General features: G+C 34.2%; 5 protein-coding genes across 6 annotated transcripts; 3 read left to right on the top strand and 2 right to left on the bottom strand.

Annotated features, from left to right (window-relative positions):
• The first annotated feature begins 316 nt into the window (after window positions 1-316).
• Window positions 317-11,564, top strand: LOC144842752 (progressive ankylosis protein homolog). Of its 2 annotated transcripts, none has more exons than XM_078699271.1 (12): window positions 317-508; window positions 934-1,147; window positions 1,747-1,865; window positions 2,191-2,274; window positions 3,737-3,919; window positions 4,628-4,765; window positions 5,166-5,258; window positions 7,048-7,122; window positions 7,644-7,773; window positions 8,520-8,643; window positions 9,894-9,993; window positions 10,257-11,564. In XM_078699271.1, the coding sequence occupies exons 1-12, from the start codon at window positions 425-427 to the stop codon at window positions 10,410-10,412; spliced, it is 1,500 nt and encodes a 499-aa protein (XP_078555397.1). In that variant the 5' UTR covers window positions 317-424; the 3' UTR covers window positions 10,413-11,564. The 2 variants fall into 2 exon arrangements, with proteins under 2 accessions (XP_078555397.1, XP_078555398.1); XM_078699272.1 differs by lacking the exon at window positions 5,166-5,258 and adding an exon at window positions 5,307-5,399.
• Window positions 11,565-13,331: 1,767 nt separating this feature from the next.
• LOC144842443 (thyrotropin-releasing hormone receptor-like) lies at window positions 13,332-14,462 on the top strand. Its single transcript, XM_078698889.1, has one exon. It carries the CDS (start codon window positions 13,332-13,334, stop codon window positions 14,460-14,462), a length of 1,131 nt encoding a protein of 376 aa, XP_078555015.1.
• Window positions 14,463-15,805: 1,343 nt separating this feature from the next.
• LOC144842463 (neuropeptides B/W receptor type 2-like) lies at window positions 15,806-17,680 on the top strand. The gene has a single exon (XM_078698909.1). The coding sequence runs from the start codon at window positions 16,187-16,189 to the stop codon at window positions 17,273-17,275; it is 1,089 nt and encodes a 362-aa protein (XP_078555035.1). The 5' UTR covers window positions 15,806-16,186; the 3' UTR covers window positions 17,276-17,680.
• Window positions 17,681-19,974: 2,294 nt separating this feature from the next.
• On the bottom strand, window positions 19,975-21,078 carry LOC144842444 (thyrotropin-releasing hormone receptor-like). The gene has a single exon (XM_078698891.1). It carries the CDS (start codon window positions 21,076-21,078, stop codon window positions 19,975-19,977), a length of 1,104 nt encoding a protein of 367 aa, XP_078555017.1.
• Window positions 21,079-23,216: 2,138 nt separating this feature from the next.
• On the bottom strand, window positions 23,217-24,305 carry LOC144842445 (thyrotropin-releasing hormone receptor-like). Its single transcript, XM_078698892.1, has one exon. The coding sequence runs from the start codon at window positions 24,303-24,305 to the stop codon at window positions 23,217-23,219; it is 1,089 nt and encodes a 362-aa protein (XP_078555018.1).
• Between the last annotated feature and the right edge of the window lie 2,406 nt (window positions 24,306-26,711).

Here is a 26,711-nt window from a genome sequence, read left to right on the forward strand (position 1 = left end):
AATTAGTTTCCTAATAATAGCCTATTTTTTTGTTCTAATTCACTTATCAAATTTTAAGTAAGTAGAGAAGAAGCAATCTTTATCAATTTTAAGTTAGTAGAGAAGAAGCAATCTTTATCAATTTTAAGTTAGTAGAGAAGAAGCAATCTTTATCAATTTTAAGTTAGTAGAGAAGAAGCAATCTTTATCAAATTTAGATACATTAGGCCTAGTTGAGAAGAAGGGGCAATTTTGCATGCTGCCCTCTATAAACATTATAAGTTTTATGACGTATTGCCACACGAATTGATCATGCATGCAAGTCGTAAATAAAAATCTGAGCAAACGTTTGGCAAAGTTTCGTCATGTTTCAACTCAGTTTTACTTTTAATAAAAGAAACCTGAAACATCATCTCCAGATCTCAAAAAGAGACCAACGCTAAAAATGGATCACAAAGTATATTGGCTGCTTACAAAGTTTCTCGTTCCACTCGGATTAACTACATTTGTTACCGATATTGCTGAACAGGTAAGCCAGCCAGGCTAACTAGCCTACTAGTAACTAGGCCTAGTACTAGGCATGCCTAGTTAGGCCTAGATAGAAAGGCCTACTACTCCTAGTAGACTAGGCCTAGTAGTAGGGCCAGGCCCGCTGTACTATAGCTAGCCCGGCTGCTAATGCAATTTTCACTCCTAGGCCTACAGGCTACTAGCCTATATATAGGCCTGGACCTGGTAGTAGACTAAAGAACAAAGTAAAGCTAGGCCTAGGCCCCTAGGCTATTGTAATCTTCTTTTTTTTCTAGGCCTATATGATGACACTTTGACACTTAACAAACAAGCTATTTTTTTCAAAGCAAAAAATATTGGGCAAAACAAGAGAGTATTAAAAATATTATTAAATTATGCAATGCACAACCAACCAAACTAGGCCTAAGTTTTTTCTTTTACCAGGTTTTGAATCGAGGACTATCATCTGCGGAAAATGCCACCGAGATGCTTGCTACCTTTGGTATAGCATACTCCCTCACAAAGTTTGCAGCTGGACCTTTTGAAGAGTTAAAAAATGTTTCCTTGGTGTTAGTTCACAACAAAAAGGAAGCGAAAATCGGACTATTAACACTTTTTTTGGTTTGGATCATCGTTTTGATATTTGGCTTACTAACAGGTGAAATTTACAGTAGAACCCCTCTTTTCGACATCCCTATACAATTAAGTGAAATGAACAAATTAAAATATATGTTGTATGTCCAACCCATATTCAGGGGACACCCATATTCAGGGGACACCCATATTCAGGGAAAACTTTATTAGTGGTTGCTGCTGACTAATAATTGTTGAAATGTCAATAAGAGCTTTTGAATGGAAATTTTAAAAATACACCTGGCCCTCTGAGAGACCAATCTTTTAATGAAGAGGTTGCCCAGTATAAATAAATATCAAACAATCAGGTCACATGTTAGTGGGCGGGCCCTTTTTGCTTCAATAATGGTTTCACTAGGGTGAGAGATCTCATTCCCAAATTACTGCAAAAATGACAATGCTGTGGGTATCAGTGGCTGGATCTCAATGGAGATACAAAATCAAATTCACCAAAACTAAATCAAAACGATAAAGTAAAACAGCCAGAAAAATTAGCAGAGCTTTCAGGCAACACTAGCCCTTCATCAGTGCAAGTGAAAGTACTTGGACAAAATTGAGAATATAAAGCTATCTATATTATATATAAAATATAATTATTAATTTATAAATTATTAATAATTTCAGCATATACCGACTTTGGATACTTCATCACACATACACTTTACAGCTTGGATGAAAGAGTTGGCGAGGCTATTAGAAAATCTATTTTAATGCTCAGCTTTTTTCCACTTTTTCAAGGATTGGTAAGTGTAAAAAACAATTAATTTTGAGTTAAATTTTCAAATTTATTAGTGTTTTTAAACGTATACCTGTTAGGAAGACAAACAAGACGCCACCAGGATGTTTAAGTCTTTGTGACTGGTAATTTAGAGAAGCCAATATAACTTATAAGTAAGGAATCATCTATAAATTAATTGATTATTAAATTATATTAAATAAATTAATAATAAATTAATTTAATGTTCAATTGAAATCCGAAACCTTTTCCACTAGATTGGTTAGACCTATGTTACAATTAAAACATCACACATTCTCTACGTGAATAATCATTTATCATTTTTTTAATAGATATATTACATAGCAGGTTATATTCTGCAGATGAAATACACTGCCCTCGTTGGGACCGCATCTGTGACAGATGTAGCAGTGCAGGTGAGTATTGGAGATTAAATAATACAAACCATGGTATTATTAATTCAATGTTTTATTGTTTTACTGTTAGTATTATGTTTATTGTTTAAGTGAAATATTATTGAATATCAATTTTTATTATGAGATCATAGCATTGGTAATTTGTACTCTGTTAAATCAACTGCATAATGAATAAAAAACAATAATTAAAATCTTGTTGTTATTGCAGGGAGAATTATTATTAAAAAATTATACCAAAAACCGGTCTTTGGTCCATAATAATACATGGAGCATAATATAGCTAACATTTTATAGATTGAATTTAGTTCACTGGCACTCCTTCAGTAGATGGCTGTAAATGTTACTGTCGCACACAATTCATGATGAATGTCACCTCTAGTTGGCCAGAAATGACACTCTAATAGCACGCTAGGAATCAGCAAAACAATCCTATTTTGAATTTAATGCGAACGTCAGGGGGAAGTCTCTGATAATAATGTCCGGTATGGTAAACGATGCAAATAATATTATTATTAGAATGTTACTCTTTTGTTTGTTCATGTCACTGTGTCGTGTCAGTCCAACATAGGATTTTACATTTAGTAATCGCGATCGTGAATAACGCATGGATGCTGGCTATCGCCCCAGTGACTGCGGATACTGTAATTGTAATTTTCCACTGATATTACATATTTGTGTTGATATATGTGGTGTTATATGAATACTCGCATAATATTCTATATACTTTTTAAAAATGTAACAATTAATTTGAATGCATTTTCCTCTCAAATTGTGATAAAAAATGACCACACATATACTTTTGCTAAATGCGTGACAAATATGTGATCATGCATTGTTTGTTCAAAATGCGTGTTTCATTAAAAATTTAAAAAAATTAGTTCCATGTATCCGTTCATATTCATATGAAGATCGTTTAAAGTTTCTTGGCCTAACAACCTTGTATGACAGAGGAATTCGAGGTGACCTGATTGAAGCATATAAAATTGTTAAAGATTTCGAGGGTGTAGCCAAGGATGACTTTTTCCAAATGAGAAGTAACATTAGCAGAATTACTCGAGGGCATCACCTGAGATTTTTCAAGCCTATTTTCCATAAAGGATTGAACTGTAGAAGACATGCCTTCTCGCAACGAGTAATAAACCATTGGAACAGTTTACCAGCCGACGTTGTCAATTCGGAGACCACTAATACCTTCAAGAATCGCATCGACACAATGTAGTTGATATGGGGTTTAAAAAGGCATAGCCTAAACTTTCCCATTATAACTAAACTAAACTTTGAAATGCAGGACCGGCCCGCACGATGCGAGACGGTTGCTAGTGTAACTATGGTATAGTTATTAAGGAAAATTTTATTTATTTGATTTATTTTCAAATTTTAGGGGACTCCTGATAAATGGGTTAAGACTAAAAGTAACCAATGTAGTTATATTTTTTACATGATCCCTTATGATTATCAATAGATTGCTACGATATTTGGATTACTGCAGACAGATTTAGTAAACACAAAACCTGTCCTGGTTCCAATTATTGCCGTATATACTGGTGCAACAACAAGACTTAGTATACTTTTTATTGGATTCCTCATATTAAGAAGATGGAGACAAAATCATACCACCATTACCACCGAACTAGCAACAACACAGGTATGTGAAAAATAGCTTTTTACACCCACAGAACTGGACAGGGCTTGAACGAACACAAAAGGAGACACCCCACACCAAAAAAGGAATTACGTTATCTACAAATCAAGTAACTTCAGATCAGATATGAACTTTTTTTTCAAACTTGTATCTAGTGGTATTATACTCATTTTTTATTTCTTTATTGTTAAATTAATTTATTAACTTTATTTATATTTATTCTTTTCTAAATTTAAATTTATAAAGGCAATCCCGTCACAAGATTCAAATCTTTTTGGGATTTACCTTCGTCCATTTTCTTTTATTATCACTTGCCATTTTGTTTTTGTTACTATTTGTCTTTTGGACGTGAATAAATGTTCTTTGAAATGAAATGAAACTACTGTAGGATTTATAAGAAGAGTATTTATGCATGGTTCATAGTAAAGGGATTTAATTGAGCATTTTAACACTCTCAACCATACGATTAGCTTGCTGTCAATATACAGTAAATAAAACTGCCATAACCCACAGCAACTTTTTGCTCATTAGAGAAACATAAAACTTTATTTGTGTAATAAACCAACTCTATTATGCATTGCAGTTTTATTTTATACAGATTATTGCCAACACCATAACCTTTGACCCAAAATTCAACAACCTTTGACCCAAGCTCACAATTCAACAACATTTATTCAATATGGACCCATGTGTCTAATGTTTGTGTTATAGGAGAGTAATCTGAGTGTTTTAAGAGTACTGAAATTTTGGTGGCCAATTGCAGTTGTTCGGGGTGTTCAAACAATTAGCAGAACGATTATTAACTTGTTTGTAGCCAGAGATCTAAAGGGGTCAGATGAGGCAATTCAAGTAAGGATTTAATTTTATTGTAAAAATAGTATACTATTGTGCAGGGGCGAATTCAAGGCAAGCCCAGTCAGCCCAGGCCCCCTCTAAATTTTACAAATTGTAGTGGAAAAGATAGGAAATAAAATAAGTTCAGCACTTCACTAGTTTTAGGCCCTGCCACAACCACCCCTCCCCTTCACTGATTGTGAATTTACAGAGGGGATTAAAATGACAACACAAAAAGCAGTCAAGGCATATCATTATGACTTATTGGATTTTAACTCTTTGCCTACATAATACTACTGTAATCATTTGAGAAAAGACAAACAAAGCACTACTAAAATAATCCAATGGAACAAACTACCTTTCACCTACTCTCTTTCAGAGCCAACTTTCTCACTAAGTTTATTATTTTTTCAAGGCTGTAGCTGTTCTGAGCATTGTATACCCAATAGGTAGACTTCCCTTTGGTTGGATAAATGATCTCAAAACTTTACAGCCTAGTTTCTTAAAGGTAAGCCTAACAATAGAGCATAATTCGTGTCTTGTTTTTTTGTTAAAGGCCTTAGCAACTCTGAGCCTTGCGTACCCAATAGGTACATTTCCATTCAATTGGTTAAATGATCTCAAAGCACTACAACCTACTTTTTTAAAGGTAAGAAGGTGAAATGGTGATGTTACCATATTGGCTTACTAAGCCAGTATTCATTATCATTTTTGGTCGAATAAGACACACAGAGCTTTTCAGTGTAAAGGCCAATTTACACAGACGAGCGGTAATAAAAATATAGAATCTATGTTATTCTTTATGATCATTTACACACAATACACAAAAGGATAGATACAGATTTTACTTGGGAAAACTTGGCGGTTTTCAACTTACCCTTGCTGCTCGTCTGGAGAAATTTGCCTTAAGTCTTATTAAGTGTCTAAAAAAGATGTTTTGCATACTGGGGAAAATACTTGCATGTTTTTAACAATGTTATTTTATCTTTATTTACTTTTTAAAATGTTTGTTTAATTTGACACATTTAATTTTCACTACTAACTTTATACACACCTGAGTAGATAATTCTTGTCATTTGGTTTGAAGATTGTGGGTCACATGATATTCAATAACTACTCCATTAAATACTATCACCAAGTGTGCAACTTTGTTGTTTGTTCACATTGAATTCAGTTAAAATACGCGTTCATTCTTATTACACAGTGAGCAAACATGTGTGACATGAGGCTGTAAGACTGATCGCGTTCGAAAATCAACCTGTCATGTGCGCCGTCTATAATTGTTCTACTCCGCGTCCAAATTTGGAGTCCTGCCCTTTCGAATGGTTTAGGCCTTGGCCTACAGTAGTCTCTCGTTAAAACTAGGTATGTTATAAAACGAATAATAATAATATATTTGTGCTTATCACTGGGGGTTCAATTAAGAATGTTGCATTTGGTTGTTTCCTGTTTTTTAAAGCTCTGTCTACACTATCAAACTAGTTTGACAAAAAAAGTGTGATGTGCCCAAATATGGTACTGATATAGCCAAATATGGTACTGATATGACATCATTATGTCCATAAATACTGCATTAGGTGGTACTGTATATTGCATTCAGGTTTTTGCAATGCAAGAGTGGTGACTGATTTTGGAAAGAATAAAGGCCCATTTACACTAGGGCGATAACGATCGACGATAAATAGATAAACATGCATTTTTCTTGGATAAAACGAAAGAAATTAGGAACAGTTTTCGTTCTAGAACTATAGGATAATCATGTATGCTGTATTTGATAAAAATAATATTTTTGAAAATCCAATCAAATGACGTCATGATCAATAAAACAATAAAATCGTTGTATTGTAACGATATTATTGCTCTTACTAATCATGACGTCACTTGATTGGACGTGTGGAAATATTATTTTCATCAAAGGCAGCATAGATGATAATCCTATAGTTCTAGGATGAAAACTTTTTAAAATTCTTTTGTTTTAGGTATGGAAAATGCATATTTATCTTTTTATCGTCGATCGTTATCGCCCTAGTTATCTAGTTTTAATAACAATATAATAGTTGGTACATCTTTGAATCGCAATTGCACTTTCAATGGTTTGTATTGTTGCTTAAAATAGCTATAATCTATTATTTGTAAATTCATATGCAAACTTTGTATCTATAAATATAGGCATCATAATCTAATTGAATGCTTTATTTTAACCTTTGAACCTTAGAGCATGATAAGAGTGAAAAAGTAATGATTAAATTCATTGATTACCTTTCAGTATTTTTAATATTTCCATTTGTTTCTTATAGAAAAAAGAGAGCACCATGGTAAAAAGGAGACATATAAAGAATTTTGATATATGTTGTCTTCTGCAAGGATTTGCGGTAACATATTTTGATCTTTAATTAAAAAAACCAATTATAACTTTGTTTTTGTAATAAATAACTGACTCCACAATAAACTGAACTGTTCAGAGAGTATCACAATCAAATACAGTCGACACAATTATTGTATTGTTTACTTTTTAACTTATAAATATTTGCAGTTATTTAGAAGGCTTTTTTGCACTGTTTATTCCAGTGAATTCCCCATAAACTTCTAAATTTAGACAAACTAAAAATGATATGATATTGCAGTGAACAAATACTGAATATATATATACAGTTACTGCAGTAGCTGAAGTAGAGACAGACATGGGTAAAGCCTATCTCCCTACAATCTAAACAAATCATGAGGTCAGATTTGTGAGTTACTTACAGTATACCCCAGGATCAAATGTTAGCTGGGTCAATGTATACACTATGAATTTGGTGGCTTGGGGTCAGTATGTTATATTAAATATATGTACATATATAAATTATAATACAATTTAAAATTGTTTGTATATTCTATTTTATGATTTTAGGTTGCTTCCAGTTTATTTTGGATTCCTGGAATTGTAGTTAATTTTTACACAAGTAGTTTGGGCGTATCTGAAGAGGTCGCTCAAATGTGCGTGGTACCATTGAAGATATTCTCTGTGTTCCCCTTATTAGGTAAGGTTACTTTTTATAGGTTCTTTTGGAGCCAAATACTTTTATTACACTTTATTAAAATGGAACTTGGATAGCATTATTATAATGCTATCCAAGTTAGGCTTCTTACATGCTCAATTCCATTTCAGATACGATGCAACTTGTGCCCAAATATGTTAATGTTATGCCCAAATATGGGCAAAATCATGCTGATATATGGGCACATCAAATTTTGTTGTCACATAAAGTTTGATATTGTAGACAGAGCTTACTGTACTAAAATGTTATGTTATACAACCCTGCAGTATCTGACTTAATAAAACTTGATTTGCAAATTATAATTGTAATTGATTTCATTTAAAGATGTATTGTCCCCCTGAAAATAATTTTTTTTAATTTTTTTTTGTTGAATATGCCATTTTAATGTCACATAATAGTTATTGACTTTGACCAAAAATTGGATCAAAAAAAAATTTATTTACCTGAAAAAACTGGAATTTAAAGCAAAAAATGATCAAATTGGTTGCCAGCCAATGGATTTTTGGGGGAATTTAACCATTTATCATTTATAAGTGAAAACATTATTTTTTCCGTTTTTTTTTTCTACAGAAGTGATTCACTTTATTAAAACTACAAAATAACCTATTCAAAGTTTGATTTAATTAATCTTCATTAAAAATTTCATATTTTTGGGGGACAATACATCTTTAATTAATTGAACTTATTTTCTACTAATTTTTTTGCTTTGTTTTTCTTTCTCGTTTTAGTGGGATGGAGATCCCATAATACATCATGGTTGCTATTAATGAAGAAAACCACAGCAATATTTCCTAGTGCTATTATGAGATTGGTCATATTAATTGTTGTTTTGAACGTGTTTCCAAAACTAGGGTAAGATATTTCATTGTATACTAATGTCACATCACTACCATATTTGGGCATATCACTACCACATTTTGGGCAAATCACACTTTTTTTGTCAAACTAGTTTGATAGTGTAGACAGAGCTTAAAACAGTAAATGGTTAAAATGTAATAGTTGGAAAAAGAATGTATTCAGCTGGGATTTTAAAAGGATAACACACTGTCAGGTTTAAATTAGATGGAGTCCACATTCATGTAAATTATGTTATTTAATGTCCCAAGTAATTTTATTTAAGTTAAAACTTAACTTCATAGGTCCTAGTCGTCCCTATTGTTTAAGCTTGGTTCCCACTAGGACGTAACGCAAGGATGTAAACGCAACACAAGCATGTTGACCAATCACAAGCGACAGTTCGAATAATCCATTGCTTGTGATTGGTCAACTAACTTATGTTGCATGTGTGTGAATGTCTGTCAAGTACTCTTAATGTTTACAATTTCTTAGCTGGTATTGAATGGTTGCATGCAGACGTGGGTGATATAGCCTGTGTTATTTACAAATGAACATAAGCCAATTAGTGTTGTAATTAAACATGTTTACATTTTATGCAATTACACTCAACATCATTTATAGTTAATACCATCATGCTCCTAATTGAAGTGTTATAAATCAGTAGTGGCTTGTTTCTATGTGATGGATAGTATTTATTAATTACATATTTTATATTATGTTACTTCAGATTATTTACAATATGGTAGCATATCTACACCCCTATTCTACACTCCTGAGGGTTGTGTATGTGTTGTCTTGTGTACAGGATTACCACAGTGAATAAATTCGCTTGTGGTTATCCTTGGCTATTTTCCTAAATATCTAGATCACATTTAAGAAGGATTGTGAATAAATTTGCTTATGGTTATCCATGGCAATTTGTCTAAATATATATATATATTTTTTGGATGGCTTAAATCTAGAGCATTACCCAATTGATCACTGTAAAATGTCTGGGACTGAATTATAATAAACCCAAAATACACAGATCTAGTCTGTGCAAAACCACTGGGCTATTACTTAAAGATAACTATCTGCCATCTTCAATTTATTCTTACTACTGCTAAATTTCAAATATAAATACCGTATTTATTCAAATTAACGCCTCCCTCGAATAAACAGCCTCTAAAAATCCTGAACAATAAACGCCCGGGAAGGCAAGCACAATAGTGTTAACAGTATTGAGAGTTGGCTTTAATAAGGTGGTTTTTTTCCTACTGTTACAGGATCCATGGAGCCCCCTTAGGAATTTCAGCACTTGTGTCTGGTTTTGCAGTGGAGGCACTATCAGTACAAATAGCAGCATTCATTGTAGAATACAAAATGGTCAGTTATTATATTTTATTCACTCCTTTTTATAAAAATAATATCAAGCTATTGAGCCAACATTATGCAATTGTATGACCCACCCAGGAGAGGTGTGTCATTTGTCTGATGAATACCATGGTGCAAAAGTGACTTATCTTTAGGTGATCATGATACACCCAACAATGATGCATGTTGTTCATGGTGTTTTTATGTGACGTACCATTTAGGTACACCTGTGTCAATAATTATTTGTAAATGACTCATCCACTCGAATCCTGCAGAAAAGAAGCCGTCCAGTAAACAAGGAGAATGGTACCATACAGTCAAGTAACGAACAAGAAACAACAACCTTCATAAATGGAGATACAACAGATGGCCAGAAAGTTCTAGAAGAAAATGAAGAAGATTCAGTTGAGATGAAATCATTAACCAATTGATAGTAGCACAAACTGGATAACCTAATATGGAAGAGGATACAATATTGAAGAAAAATCCTTTTAAATGAAGATATTTAAATGAAGATGTTCCTGAACAAAGAAGGCCATCTCTAGGAAGACGATCAAACAAAAGGACTGAACAGTTTAGAATATTTTGGGGGCTAGGGGAACTTCCGCTTCTGGTCTTTCTAGTTTAAAAAGCTTTTCAGAAAAAGGACGACTATGGACTTGGAATATATTTTATACTATATCTTATACTAAACCAAAGATTACTATTCCTAATGTTTTCTATGATTTATGCTCAATGTATCTCAGAACATTTAACTGTAAATTAAACCAAAGTTTATAATAAATGTAAAACTTTGTAATGATGATTTTTATAGAGTATATATTTGTATAGTTTTTAAGATCTTCCAAATTATAGAGTGGGCTTTCCAAAAAATGTTAATTTAAAAGTTTTTTAAAATGTTAGACTAATAAATAGTGTTAAGAGGACAAGATTCCATTTTTTCAGATTACCTTATTTTTAATAAAATGAAAATTATAGATTTTTATTTTAAAGACAATTTCAATACAGTATTAAAATGGAACCACCTTGTGTTGTAAATAGAAGAGTAAATTATGTCTTCCGGTTAAGCACACACCAAAGTGCTGAAGGTGCATGTGGAAAGCCAAAAGATCTATCACAATTTTGCTTGCAAATTTAGTAATACAAATGCTGTGTTTTTGTTGCTATGCTATTGTGCTGCAAATATAAGTAACAATTTAAAACTAATTAAAAATGTTTACTTTATTTAACACTTTCAGTCTTTATTATAAATGTACTGAAGAATCGTAATATCGCTAATATTTAGCGTTTTGCAATCATAATACATTATGTATATATAGTTATACAACATATTTTTTATATGTTGTGTACTGTAAATGTGCATTTTATATATATATCATTATTACAGCAAGAAACAAGTGAAGTTCCCCATTAGGACGAAATTTTACACTACTACTGTAGGGAGAAATGTGACAATGTTAGGAGAAAATATCTGTGTATAAACCATATTGCTGCAGCTAATATTATAGTATAGTATAATCATAATATTATAATAACTGACATTTTCTACTTTGTTATAAAAGTAATGATGTAAATTCATATTTAGCCCTATTTGACATTAATTTGCAATTGCTTGTTTATATACTGATTACATATTTACAGTATGAATATTTTAAATAATGTTTAAACGTTTAATATTTTATATACTATAAATACAATATAAACAATATTTTGTCCATGATTTTGTGTGTTTTGATTATACTGTAATAGACCAAGATCGGTAAACAAACTTCTCTCTTATATAGTATCAGCGGTCTTTTTTTTTTTAGTGAATCAGAACAGTGGACATACAGACAGACATACATAGCTTCCTGGTTACAAACACTGATTGAATGTTATACCTCAAACCAGATGACTGTGACTGACAATAAAAAAAAAACCAACAAACCATCCATAAATGTTTACATGCTATAAATTATTGTAAGCCTATAATATTGCACTATTGTCAACAAGATTGTGCCCAAATGGATTAGAATAACGATTTACACACGTATAACACTTAATCCGACGCTTTTTTGATAAAGAATTTGAACAGGTTGTCCTCTTTTAAAAGATGGTTATTATACACAAATTAAAAATAGTGATGAACACAGTATTGATTATATCATGTATAAATGAGAGAAATCTATTCGTGATACGAATTGTAGGCACCATTCAGGTGCGTATTCTGGGGTTCAGAACTCCTCTCCCCTTCTTTGACAGCCAACTGTAAATTGTTGGGAGTAATAATTAGAGCTATAACTCTCAAACGTAGTTACTGGAGGTATTGGAATTATAACTATTATCAACAGGATCTCGCTATTGAAACAAACTGATAACTCAAATTATAACAATCACTGATATAGAATCTAATTACTAATTACCAGGATAACAGACAATCATGACAACCACAACACTGGCCTGGAACGTTCTGTTAGCAAAACTAATTTAATTTCAGTACAGACCTTCTTATGTGGTGAAATTAGATACAACTTAGTCTGTTGGTTAAATGTAATTTTTATACAAACATAATAAGTACAAGCAATACGTCACTAGTGAGACGTGGTAGGCCCACCGTATCTTAACATTAGGCAATACGTCACATAGGAAATCGATAGGAATGGGATTTATATTTTAAAAATCAGCAATACGTGATTATGACGTTTTTAGGTGTTCGGATACGTCACACAGGACAGGAGCGATTAAGTCACGAATAGGGGATTGCGACAAACAGCAATATGCCTACGTAATTATGACGTTTTTAGGTTTTCGGTTATACGTCACACAGGACAGGAGTGATTAAGTCACGAATAGGGGATTGCGACAAACAGCAATATGCCTACGTAATTATGGCGTTTTTAGGTTAGCTAGAATACTCATCGCACGGGACAGCGCTAGGTCATGATTAGCACGTTACTGTTTTGGTTGATTTTTTTCATCTATCCTATCCTAGCCTACACTTTCATAGCTTTAGTAACGTTTAGTAACGTATTTCCGTATCATCTTAGTATCTTTATAATCGCACACCGTATGGTGCTTATGTAGATATCCAGTTATGCCTACAATTAAGATAATTAATTGCAAATTGGAGATAAGCGTTCTATCCAATATTTGAACCAACTAGCAAATTTAATTAAATAAACAGCTCTCTGATAACACCATGGATACATATACATTTCAAGATACACCTGAGTGTAATCGTCACACCTGCGGTATTTAAGTTAGCTTAATTGGCGAAAACTTGGTCCACTTCAACATAACATCGATTCGGAAACGGGAGCTTCACCTCAAACAGTTTACTCCAGTAAGCACGTATGAATAGTGTGAACGCAATGGAAGCAGACGATAGCAAAATGCTGGCTGACTGTGAATATCACTCTAATATGTCTTTATTAGACAGGAATGATGTCTTATATACAAATTACCAATATATAAGTACGGTGATAATCATGCCGATTCTGTTGGTATCCGGTTTAATCACGAATTCTTCTTTTATATTCATGGTTTACCGAGCTCCTGATATGCGAATTACCATAAATATGTACCTTATTAGTCTTGCAGTTTCGGATATTTTATTTCTGATATCGAGCATCGGGGACAAGATAGGTCGGTATCTCGCATCTCCGTTGTTTGGAGACGCTGGCAATCGTGGGACAGCTGGTTGTGTTATAATTACATTTTTTATCAATACATCATTAATGTCATCAGAACTGCACATATTAATGTTGGCGATCGAACGATATTACAGTGTCTGTGTACCACTAACAGCTCATATCAACCCGCGAAAGAGAGCGGCAATTATTCTGACCTCTACATGGTGCGTATCAGCGTCACTCGCTCTTAGCTTCATACCAGCATGTGTTGATTATACCCGCGTATGCCTTTGGTGGAACAGTGTCTTTGTTGAGACTTATTCATTTTGTCTCTCCATCTCATTTCAAAACGATATTGATGCTGCTATTATCTACTATCAGATCACACAAACATTTGCCTTTTTTGTGTCAGTAATCGCAAGTAACATTCTCTACGTAATGGTGTTACGTCATTTACGTCGCGTTAACGTGTCTTTGCAAAATCGTGGTATGGCTCATACGTCACAGTACAGAAACGAACAAATACGACAACATTTCAACCGTATGCTATGTTTTAATGGTTTAGTGTATTTCTTTCTCTTGGCACCGTTCAACATCTACTGCTTATTCTATTTTGCGTCGCTCATCAACGACGATAAGAAACTTCTAGAACCGCATGTGACGTCTATTTTGGATACTACGTTTCGCCTTCTCGGATACGTCAATTCTTGTATCAATCCTATTGTTTACGGCGCTACTAACCCAAGATATAGGAGGGCTTTTATTAGTGCATTTTCGGTGAAAAGACGACCTAGGATTGAACCCATAAGTATCGAAAAAGAAAAGTCTAAAACGACATATTTTACTAAACACACTACGCCCAATTTGTAAACTGGTTGCTATCACCTATCATCATCACCATCATAAGAAAATGAGATTGTCTGTTGTAGGTCTATTGGAACTCTTGTTAGTATACACTTCTTTCTCCGTCAGAGTAAAATGTAAGGCGTCGACGGAATGTTGCAGGGAATTCAAATGATACTTCTAAAATCAAGATTGTGAGGCATTTGATGAATAGGCAAATTGCCTTAAAATACCGCGACATGTTTCGAGAAACTATTCTCATCATCAAAACTGAAATCAACGCCTAGAGTACAATAACACAGGTTGTATCTAAATGAGGCAGTAATTAGCATTATAAAAAAACGAGGCAACAAACATTCATATGGCAAGCGTGACGAGCGTATGTTCATCATATGATAGGATATTTACAAGATAATCTCTGTATGATCATCATCAAATGGACGTCTTCTGACTCAGTGAATTGTGACGAGGCGTCTGTTAGAGCGTTGCATGAATCCAGCTATAAAATGTGAATGTAGTATTAGTATTACTTTAATCTGGTCCTCAAGCTTACCTGAAAACTAAGTAATCGGATTAGGTCGTCCACGGATCCAAATTGTCAGCAGTGCAGCACCTACCAGATCAGCGGAAGACGGTCCCCTACTCTTTTTCGAATAGTGTACTATTTGTTCACGGGACCAACGGCTTTACATCCCATCCGAATAGGGCTACTTGTTGCTCATATCATCATGTTATACGGAATGTATTCGGTCCATATTTGAACGGACATGATCGCCGTTACTATAAGTAAGACTATGTGTAAATAATTTGTAAATAAAAATAAATGGTTACAGCGAAATGTCGTCTTAAAGAAGTGGTATGGAGTTATCAATATCAATATCAATAAGTGAGTAATAAAGAACATTGCAAGAACGACAAACATTAACAATTCATTGAAATGACACTAGAACTGATGAAAATACTGTGATGAATAACATAAAGAGTCAATGCCATAAGGAACCATTTTGTCCTCATTAAATTGCCAAATAAATAGGAAATCGACAAAACTAATCGCGTCTTAATACATGGAACGGATGTACTCTATGCTCGGAGACAGAATGGAAACGATTAGCCAATAACTCAGAAAAGATCTATCAACCGCATTATGTTCAGAGTATGTTTTGCCACTAAGTAGTTAATTCATTGTTAGGAAAAAAGTTTAACTATACTTATTTAGACATCATAATGATTATATATGATGATATATATGATGATATACTATGAGAAAGCAGGTTTATGTGTCAATGTTTCTAGCTTACAAATTGTTATTCCTAAATTCACGAAACACCTTATTGTAGAGAATGTTCAATTAACGTGCACGTATAATTCGCGTTATCTCGTTATACTTGTGGTTAATTACCACGTGTAACAATTTACAATTAACACATTTCTTATTAATTGTTAACATTATCCATGGAAACCCCAACGTTTAACATGACGTAAAAAGCTAGTCTAACCATTATCAGTGTTATTGATCGTATTAAGTGTATTTAAACATTGCAGTTTATGACATCTCTTAAATGCTACCAAAACGATTTACAATTATAAATAATAATTGAGCATAATTAGTAGCATTATCTTAGAATCTTAGGCCTACATTAGAAGCGATTACGCCTAATTAAACGGCGCACACGACAGTGGTAATTACGACCTTTGGAAGCCTGCAGCAACATAAAGACGAACGGAGGAGAACAAATACGAAATGCATCAAAATGGATAACATGAACTGTGACGTTCATTGGAATATGTCTGCATTTGACAGAAACGATTACCTATATAAAGATTGGCAAAATGCAGTTATAGTGATAGTTATACCTATGCTATTGATATTTGGTTTAACAACAAACTCATGTTTTATTTTCATAGTTTACAGAGTTCCAGACATGCGCATTACTGTCAATATTCATCTTGTAAGCCTTGCAGTCGCAGATTCCTTGTGTCTTACCTTGAGTGTAGCTGATCAGCTTTTTCGCCATGCCATCTCTGATTTGGAAGGGAACTTGGCGAACGTTGGCACCTCTGGTTGTATACTTATTCCGTTATTGGTCAACACGACACTAATGTCGTCAGAGCTTCACATATTGTTGTTGGCAATTGCACATTATTATAGCGTTTGTGTACCACTAGCAGCTCACATCAATCCACATCGTCGAGCAGTTCGTCTGCTAACGGCTACATGGTTAGTATCTGCCTCGATGGCGATCACCTTCATTCCTGCTTTTGCAAATTATGAACTTCGCTGCATTTGGTGGAACACCACGTACGTGGAAACATACGGTGCTTGTATGTCTGTTGTATACACCACAGACATCAGTATTGATGCAACGTATATTTACTTTAATTTAACACAAACGTTTGCATTTTTCACGTCAGTAATCGCAAGTAACATTCTATACGTAATGATATTACGTCATTTACGTCAGGTTAACAAGTCTGTAGATAATCGCGGCATGGCACATACGTCACAACGAAAGAACAAACTAATAAGGCAGCATTTTAACCGGATGTTATTTTTTAATGGAATAGTGTATTTCATTCTGCTAGCGCCGTTCAACATCTGTTCTTTGTTCCGATTTGTGTCGAACATTACCGGTACCAAACTTGTGCAACCGCATGTAGAGGCAGTATTGAATACTACGTTTCGCCTTCTTGGATACGTCAATTCCTGTATTAATCCAATTGTTTACGGTGCTACTAACCCAAGATATCGGAAAGCTTTTAAAATTGCTTTTTCGTCTACAAGAAAATTGGACGATCTTAAAAATGGAAGTGGACTTGAATGTAATTCACGTACTCTTTAATCGCAAATCTCTATGTAAGATTTAGTTTATGTTATGTAAAGAATGTATTATAATCGGTTCGTAATTGCATCATGTTTTCAAACATGTTTGCAAATGTGTGTTCAAATACAACACTACCATATTATTATTCACAAAATGATACCACAAATGTTAGTCTAGTACTTATACTGCGATTCGAATTAATAATATTGGTAACAAGATAAAAAATGTTGGCACACTAATTATGAATTGAACGTCTTGTTCTTTTACAATAGCTATGACATAATAATATTGTATTGATTTCTGTAAATTCATATGTCTACATCTTTTACATACGAGAAAGAAAATCGCGAGCTGAAATAAAAAAACTCCGACTAGTTGCATTCATATAAAGGAATACTAACAACATAATAGACAAAATATTAAGAATGTAGACACATATGTAAGTAAATAAATGTATTTTGAATTGATCGCAAATAAAAAGCAGGTAAAAGCCTAGGCTATAATTGTTACCTACTTGAATCATATGCCTGTTGTCGGTCTCGGTCGTGTTGGATGCACAAAAACATTCAAATCTATAAGTGATGGTGTGTAGACGATGATAAAAAAGTTGACGATGACGAAGACAAATGATGATAAAGAGTAAAACATGTTAATGATGCTGATAATGATGGTGAAGATGATGATAATGATGGTGAAGACGATGACGATGATGATGATGATGATGATGATGATGATGATGATGATGATGATGATGATGAAAAAGATGTCATTATAAGCATGCACTTCATCTTTATATAAATACAAAAGTCCGACAGCACATGTTGACAACCGGGTTAAATCACGGCGGTGATCACAAAGAAAATCAAATACGCCAATTTATTAACAGTTGAGTTGTTCAGCTGAGCCTTCACAGAAAAACGTATTAACGTAAATAAAAAAACTGTGTTACAACTAAAATATACTAGCATATAATTATGTACAACAGTAGTGGGGCAGTAGTAGTATACAACTTCCGGTCATTATCCCTACATTGTTCATCATATGCAACACGAGATTGTGTGACGATATAGAGGGCGCCATAGAAGAAATTATAAGAGACCGTTATAAACTCTTTTCCTTGAAGTCCTCGGAGTGCATACTTACTTACTTATTTGTTCCCGCTAAATAGCGGGAACAAGTACAAGTACTTAAAAGCCCCTCTTCAATATGATTGAAATCTCATCGTATGGCGCAAACTTTAATGAGCGGTTTACCCATGCAATGTTTAGTTGGCTTTGAAAAGAATTTATGAACTGACAGAGCAGCACATCAACAGGACGAGAGAGTTCCACGATAAAACAACAGAAAAAGTTCAAATTTAACCTAGCTCGTGAGAATTTAATAAGACCTCTAGTTCGAAAATAAGAATCCATGATAATTCTAGAGACCTGGATTATATCAACTCTTTGTCTTCTATAGACCAGCGTAGGAAGGCCAAGTAACTTCTGCACCACAATCATCTTTTACTAAACTGGTCACACCAAATCATGTCTATATTAGGATATAGCAATAAAGTACAATACTACTAACAAAAGACAAAGACTAGTAACTTTGTTTCTATTTTACTATATATAACAAAACTATACATACATAAATCCTACAGCAACTCTATAAGAACATTTTTCATCATTATCAATAATTGACTTGTCACTGCTAGCACTCTTACTTCAATTTTAAAATAAGTTAATGATCTACGTACTATTATGTCCTAATGAGAATTAAAGAGAGTGGCGTAAAAGGATTTAATAATTCAATTAACCTAATGATTGTGTCAATCCAATCGTAATAACAATTGTCCCGATTCTTTCGACATTTAAAATAGGTTTTACAACTTCAACTATTGATTCAACATCTGACGGTTTTATAGTTATGCCAGCCGATTCTCGTACGACAGTCAAGCCACAGTCACAATCTAGTGACAATAAACATTCAGTCAAATATCGTTTCTGCTGACAGCAACAGCCTCATACGCATACAACTATGACGAACAAGCCTAAAACGCCTGAGGTCTCCAGAGTTAGTGGGCCACTTACCATCCCTAAATCAGGGTCCTTAGGCCTCTGCGTTATGCCACTGCTAATACGATACGATCACGCTGGGTTTGAACCTTAGTTTACCGAATGGAAAGCTGAAGCACTCTAGATGGCACATAAGGATAGAACCAACGCTTTGAAGAGGCTACTATAGTATATAAAGTCTACTATAGTTCCTAGAGGCTATACAGGTTGATGTCAGAAGACACGATACTAGATTCTGTTTATTGTCGCTAGACATGATACCGCTCGTTTATCGGGTGGTTAGGCCTCAACATTTAAAATGGCAAAATTCACTTGGCCGTTAATTTATATGTTTAAATTCCTCCTAAAAGATGATACAATTAAACGTTCCAAACACTTAAGTTTAACATGAATTCAACAGATAATATGGAGATTTAGATTTGGAACGACCGACGACGATTCATTGCGCGCATATCATACGGAGATATTGTGTGTGCCTTTGCCCCTCATCTCGACACAGTGTCGATGGTTTCTAGATCCAGGTGCCGATCGACGACACATCGATTGACCTGACCTACAGTAGGTAGCTCGTCGGTTGTCGGAAATCCAAAGATCCCTAATATGTCTCTTTAGTGATATCAGTCTTCTCAAATATTGCTTGCTCTTCCATAATGAAAACGACTAGTCTACAGAAGGTAATGCAATTGTTGGCTTCGTGGTAGTCATGCGTTGTCCTGTCGTCAAATTGTCATGGTTGTTGGACGGCTGTAACTTGCTTGGTGAGTATGCAACCATAAAGGCACTTCTATATTTTGGGTTCGCAGCCCCATATACAAGTGGGTTTACGCACGAATTTAAGTAAAGAAGCAACCGACATGTAGTAAATAATGGAGAAGAATCTGCAACGGAATTACCACCAGTAATGTAAGACACAAAGTCACAAACAGCATACAATTGAAATGGTGCTGCTAAGGTGAAATACACCAGCCAATTGAACCAAAGCATTCGATTAAAGTACTGTTTCACTTTACTTTTTCGGTAGTGTGTCGTCTGCGCCATCCCGCGGTTTTTCAACGACGCGCTAACTCTACGCAGTTCACGTAAGACTTTTACGTACAGAACACTGCTGAATACCAATGATGTCAGAAAGATGAGAGGTTGTGCTAAATTAAAATAAATATTAGCACCGTCAATTTCATTATCCGATGTGACTGATCTGCAAACACCATATGTATCTGATAGATCTGAATATTTTGTGTATTCAAGACAGTAAAGTCTGTAGTCGGCATAAGACGGTGTAAAACTGGCGGCAATCAACACAGATACCAACCAAGTAGCTGTAAGTAGACGGGCTGCTCGCTTTTTCTGATTGAACTTAGCCTTGAGAGGTACACAAACACTATAGTAACGTTCAAAGGCTAGCACTAATATGTGAAGTTCTGACGACAATAGTGCTGTAAATACATGGAATACTATAAGAATGCAACCAGCTGTGCCGCGATTTCCAGCGTCCCCATACAACGATGACATCACATGTCGAGCAAGTTTATCGCTGATGCTTATGGCAAGAAATGAGACATCTGCCACGGCCAGGCTGACGAGATATATATTGATGGTAATTCTCATGTCAGGGACTCTGTAAACCATGAAGATGAAACAGGAGTTTGTGATTAAGCCGAATGCTAATACAATTGGCATCACGATCACGGTTACTACACTTTCCCAATCTGTGTATTCCCGCAAATTACTCGAGTCAAATCCCTGTATACAATCCATGTTCTTCATATCTTATTCTTTACAGCGGAAGAAAAGAAGTACGATGGTATAAAAATTACTCTGTAAATGCTTCTTAATGAGAACAAAGTGGCACTTAATACAAACAACACGATCATATACTGATTCTGCGCACAGAGTTGTTTGTCAAGAAATGTCAAAGCAATATTGAAGTTCTTCAATATTTACTTTGATCTTAAAGATAAATTATTCCTAGATTAACATGTTGCGCAATCATAGAATCTAAGATCCAATAAAATAATAAAAATGGGTGTGACCTGCCGATGGACGTCGCTGGTAAACAATCAGAAGGTCCTATTACCTTTAATGAAATTGGATGACCTGAATTTTTTAAAATACCATCACAATCTTTCCAAAAAAAATCTCATATTTATCTCTATCCTAATTTAAAAATTGTTTAAACTGTTGAAAATAATGCAAAAACCTCCTGTGTAAAATAGTCTAATTAAATAGAATTGAGATGTGAAATAACAATAGACCATCTGGCAAGAATTAGTATGCAAGATGGTTTGAAAAATTCTTCTTAAACGTTTTCCGCTACTTTAGACATTACAGTTTCCACGTTTTGTTTCTCTTTAGGGCAGGATGGTTTGTTATTGTGTTTATTTTATTTATGTTGTATTTGGTTCATCTAGTTATCTTTTACTTTTCTTTTGTTTCTTTCATTGTTTGTTTACTTGGTGTATCATCCGGTAGTCTAGGTGTGTTTCCATTTTAGTCTTCTTCGCTTCATTATTTTACTCCATTCTTCTTGTTTTGTGATCTGGTATATTTCCTTGTTACTCACTCTATCCGTTGTAACTCTATTACATTACGTCACATATTCCACTGATATATATCTATACTATCTTGTAATCGTTTGTTGAGTACCTAGAGTTCACTGACATTTAAAAATATAATAACTATATAGGTCTATGCGTCAAACAAATCGGCATTTTACATCTACCAGTATCTTCAACCAAGTTTCGTAGAACGTCTGATTGTCTGTGTCTTCATAGGCAAATCTCTGTGTCATTGTACTTAACTACTGTATAATAACACTTCACCAATATCGTCACCAACTTATGTGTTGTTTACATTATCCGTGGTAACTGCAAATTTCACGTTTATGGTAAATAAATTAATTTGTACAAACAAACAATAACAGAAATGAATGTGAAAGAGGATCATCTGAACCATAAGTTTAATTAAATTTTCTTACTACTACCATTAAGATTTGTAATTTAGAGAATAATATACTCAATAAAATCTTCCGCGGTAGTGGTAGACGTGTGAGTGTGAGTGCATGAAAAATATACAGAGGCTAATGTAGATCGATTGGTAATTGGCAACACATGATAAGATACTCTCGATGTACAATATCAAAACGAAAACAATTTCTGGTTAGGAAAGAATAAATAAAATTAACAACATGTACGATGGCCAACATTATTATATTCGTTTTGTTGTGTAAACAGACCTTAATACAAAGACATACAACCAACTTGTCAATTTAGAATACTTTACTAGGCCTACTATAAAATAATTAAAGTTCACGAAGTAAACTAGCCTACTTTAAGCGTAAGTGGAATAACGTTTTAACGTTTGAATCTTTTTTTTCGTCCATCTTTATCAGACAACTTGTTCCTGTTCCTCAATATGTTCGCCTTTGGTCCTATGGCAAACCATTGATATCTGTTTGCTGTTTTCTGAACAAAGATGGACGCACTTTTACCTTACCGAACTCCCACCTTTTGTAAACATTTTCCTAACTTTGATTTGAATTAAAAAACTCATTTAATTCGCAAATTTCCGAATACAATGCGCCTTTGACCATTCTTATTTTAATTGTAGCAATATAAATATTTGCTTTAATACGGTACATACTAATAATAATTTATTTGGAAACACATTTGAAACAGTGGCACACTTCTTGAATGAAGTTGCGTCCAAAATAATTAAAATAAAAGTAAAAAAGAAGTGATATAATAATAGGTCAATATACAATAAATTATATACACAATATAAAAGTAACTATTATTATTAAATGCATCTATATTATAGCCCTAAAACACGCCATTATACACCTTTTCTAGTGTGTGTGTGTGTGTGTGTTTAGATAAAAATACATAAAATTCAGAGAACTGAAATCAGTCTATTACTGCTATTGAAATCGTTGTTTTCGTCATTGCCATCATTTGTCCGGTATTATTGTTAGAATGTAGCTTTCTTGGCGAACACGCGGCTATAAAGGCAACTCGATATTTTGGGTTCGTAGCCGCATACACAAGTGGGTTTACACACGAATTTAGGTAAAGTAGCAACCGACATGTTGTAAATAATGGAGAAGAATCTGCAACTGAATCTCCACCAGTAATGTAAGACACAAAGTCACAAACAGCATACAATTGAAATGGTGCTGCTAAGGTGAAATACACCAGCCAATTGAACCAAAGCATTCGATTAAAGTACTGTTTCACTTTACTTTTTCGGTATTGAGTCGTCTGCGCCATCCCGCGGTTTTTCAACGACGCGCTAACTCTACGCAGTTTACGTAAGACTTTTACGTACAGAACACTGCTGAGTATCAATGATACCAGAAAGATAAGAGGTTGTGCTAAATTAAAATAAATATTAGCACTGTCAATTTCATTCTCTGATGTGACTGATCTGCAAACACCATATGTATCTGATAAATCTGAATACTTTGTGTCTTCAAGACAGTAAAGTTTGTAATCGGAATAGGCAGGCGTAAAACTGGCAGCAATCAACACAGATATCAACCAAGTAGCTGTAAGCAGACGGGCTGCTCGCTTTTTCTGATTGAACTTAGCCTTGAGTGGTACACAAACACTATAGTAACGTTCAAAAGCTAGCACTAATATGTGAAGTTCTGATGAAAGGTTAGCTACATATATAAAGAAATATATAAGGATGCAACCAGATGTGTCGCGATGTCCAGCGTCTCCATACAATGGTGACATCACATGTTTAGCAAGTTTATCGCTGATGGTGAAAACCAGGAATGAGACATCTGCCACGGCCAGGCTGACGAGATATATATTGATGGTAATTCTCATGTCAGGAACTCTGTAAACCATGAAGATGAAACAGGAGTTTGTGATTAAGCCGAATGCTAATACAATTGGCATCACAATCACGGTTACTACACTTTCCCAATCTGTGTATTCCCGCAAACTGCTCGTGTCGAATCCAGACGTACATGTAATATGCTTCATATCTAGTTTGTATGTGCTTTCACGTTCTTTAAAATAAGTTGTTTAAAACAAATGAAACGATACAGTGGTTACTAAAACGAAAAACACGATCCGTAAACTGAGCATGCGCAGACACTTTTTCATAAAGTGTTTATAGAGTAGATAATAAAAATCTCCAATATTTCAATACAAAATGATTAATACGGTAATAACTCTCCAAGTGCGAACTATTAGACATTTTAGGCGACGGAATTATGAAATTGCAATGTTTACTCCAACATTTTCTGTAAATAGACTCCACAGTGGTTAATAACAAAACCACGATCTAGGAAATTCCCAATATCTTTGTAACATTTAGAACAATAAAACTCTGCAATATTTTCCAACGATAATTAATAAGGTATAACCAATGATTTTATAGCCGAATGTACCTCACTGGGTATAACCCACTTGCTTCTTTATTAACATAAATGTTTATGCACGAAATTATGAAAAAAGGTATGTTTAAAACAAAACGGTTCTGTGAATAAATGACACAATGGTTACTTAATTAATAAAACACGACCAAGAACCGGAGTATGCGCAAACACTTCAATACACTTTATGTTAATATTTATGACAATAAAACTCTTTAATATTTCCGTTAAAATAATACGGTTAAACTCTTTATAGGGCCTATTGTTCCTCATCTTCACAATAGGAAACTTTTAAAACAAAGAGTTCATTATGTTATGCTATTTATTAATTTTTGCTTTACATTTATGAAATAAATTAAGCTACGTCTACTACTCTATGCATATCATACGCGCTTCATAATCAATGACGGATTTTTAAAATAAAATATCTTCTTGATCTTGCATAACATATGCGAAATTAACAATAGAAAAGAGGAAAGATCATGGCTTACTAGAACTACTGCACTAGCTAAGCACAGGTCAAAGACGGGGCCAATGTACCGTAGGCCTATGCCTCTCTACCACTACTGTAACGTACACAGTAACACGTCATCGTAGGAAGGTCCGGTCGGCCTGTGTGCCATGCACAAGCTCAACTTGGCACTTGGCAGGCCTAACTATTGTGCACTTACTAAGCTTATTGAGGGACTATATAAGCTTAAACGAGGCCGTTCAAATGATCTATACAATACTTACCACTCTCAGTATGCTATGACTGCAGGAAAAGGATACCCTAACAGAAAATATGACATTTTAAATGAAAATAAACCGTACACATATGACACTGCCTAATAACTATAACTCGAATTCCTACCTTGTTTTTCCCTCTTCCTCCTCACAGCTGCATCGTTTGCAAAAACTTCTTCGCTGATTGGTCAGAAAGAAAAAAAAGTAGTTCGATCTTTTATAAAAGTAAGTTCTCCAAATTAGGCCGAACTATGGGGGGCTTGCTTAAATGTTTTGAAATCCCGAATGTGTCAAATCCGGGTTTTATGTTTTTATTATTGTACGATCCCACTAAAAAATAATCATTTTTAGAATGCTTAAATTGGATCATCTATACATTATTAGAGCGCCCTCATTCAAACAGAACACAATCATACTTTATAAGTCCGTACCTATATACTGTAATGTAAAATATTGTAACTTAACACGATTTTGTGAATTTCATAATGTTCAAAGATTATGTATTAAAATGTAATGCATAATCTGTGAGATAAATTAATAATAATGATGTTACCCCGTTTGAATGGAAGTTGAGATCCTGTATTCAGGTATCTTTTTATGTAGGCCTACGCATATTTTTTTGTTTAAACGTAGGAACGAATGCTATTATTCAAATTCTCATGTTGTACTAGATAAATTTATTTAAATACAATTTATATTACTTTTCCAAACAAAAAAAAGTACTATGAAATCAGTATTAGTGCACGAATCGAAAAAAAACACCCAACAAACTCATTTGCATTATTCAAAGATGGCGTTCGCTTGTAAACAGTCCGGTGTAAGACATCACAGATGTTTTTTCTCTTTTCCAATTAGCCGGTAATTAATTTCGAAATCCATTAGATACACCATTATCTTGCCAATAAACTGCTTGTTGCCCGGGACCCGTTGTGTGTCGTTTTATCGCGTCATCTTTGCGACGCTACGCGTTACAATCATCATGCTCACTAATACCGCAAAACGAATACCCGGATGAGACTTTCGTCATCAAATCTTCTTAACACGATCATATCTTGTAATCGATCTGGTATCTAAAGAGTAAATATACAGTTTCTTGCCGTACCATAAATGCACGATACGTGGAATGAATCTAAGTCGTGTTTGTAATGCTGGTTTATGGATTTATACTGCACTGGCCATTAAGCTATTAAAATATAATTAATAGTCGAGTATGATTTTAGAGATAAGTTCTATCGTCTCCTTGGCCGATGGAAACTCAGCTGTCAATTATCAAATAGACGTGTAG

Source organism: Antedon bifida, chromosome 5 (genome assembly GCF_963402885.1).
Source record: "Antedon bifida chromosome 5, ecAntBifi1.1, whole genome shotgun sequence".
Taxonomy (NCBI): Eukaryota; Metazoa; Echinodermata; class Crinoidea; order Comatulida; family Antedonidae; genus Antedon; species Antedon bifida.

Excerpts from the sequence above, each read along its gene's own strand:
- LOC144842752 (XM_078699271.1), top strand. The coding sequence starts at position 425 with ATGGATCACAAAGTATATTGGCTGCTTACAAAGTTTCTCGTTCCACTC. Across the intron at positions 2,275-3,736 it reads TGACAGATGTAGCAGTGCAG|ATTGCTACGATATTTGGATT; the intron begins GTGAGTATTGGA and ends GATTATCAATAG. Across the intron at positions 9,994-10,256 it reads TCATTGTAGAATACAAAATG|AAAAGAAGCCGTCCAGTAAA; the intron begins GTCAGTTATTAT and ends CGAATCCTGCAG.
- LOC144842463 (XM_078698909.1), top strand. The coding sequence starts at position 16,187 with ATGGATAACATGAACTGTGACGTTCATTGGAATATGTCTGCATTTGAC.
- LOC144842444 (XM_078698891.1), bottom strand. The coding sequence starts at position 21,078 with ATGAAGAACATGGATTGTATACAGGGATTTGACTCGAGTAATTTGCGG.
- LOC144842443 (XM_078698889.1), top strand. The coding sequence starts at position 13,332 with ATGGAAGCAGACGATAGCAAAATGCTGGCTGACTGTGAATATCACTCT.
- LOC144842445 (XM_078698892.1), bottom strand. The coding sequence starts at position 24,305 with ATGAAGCATATTACATGTACGTCTGGATTCGACACGAGCAGTTTGCGG.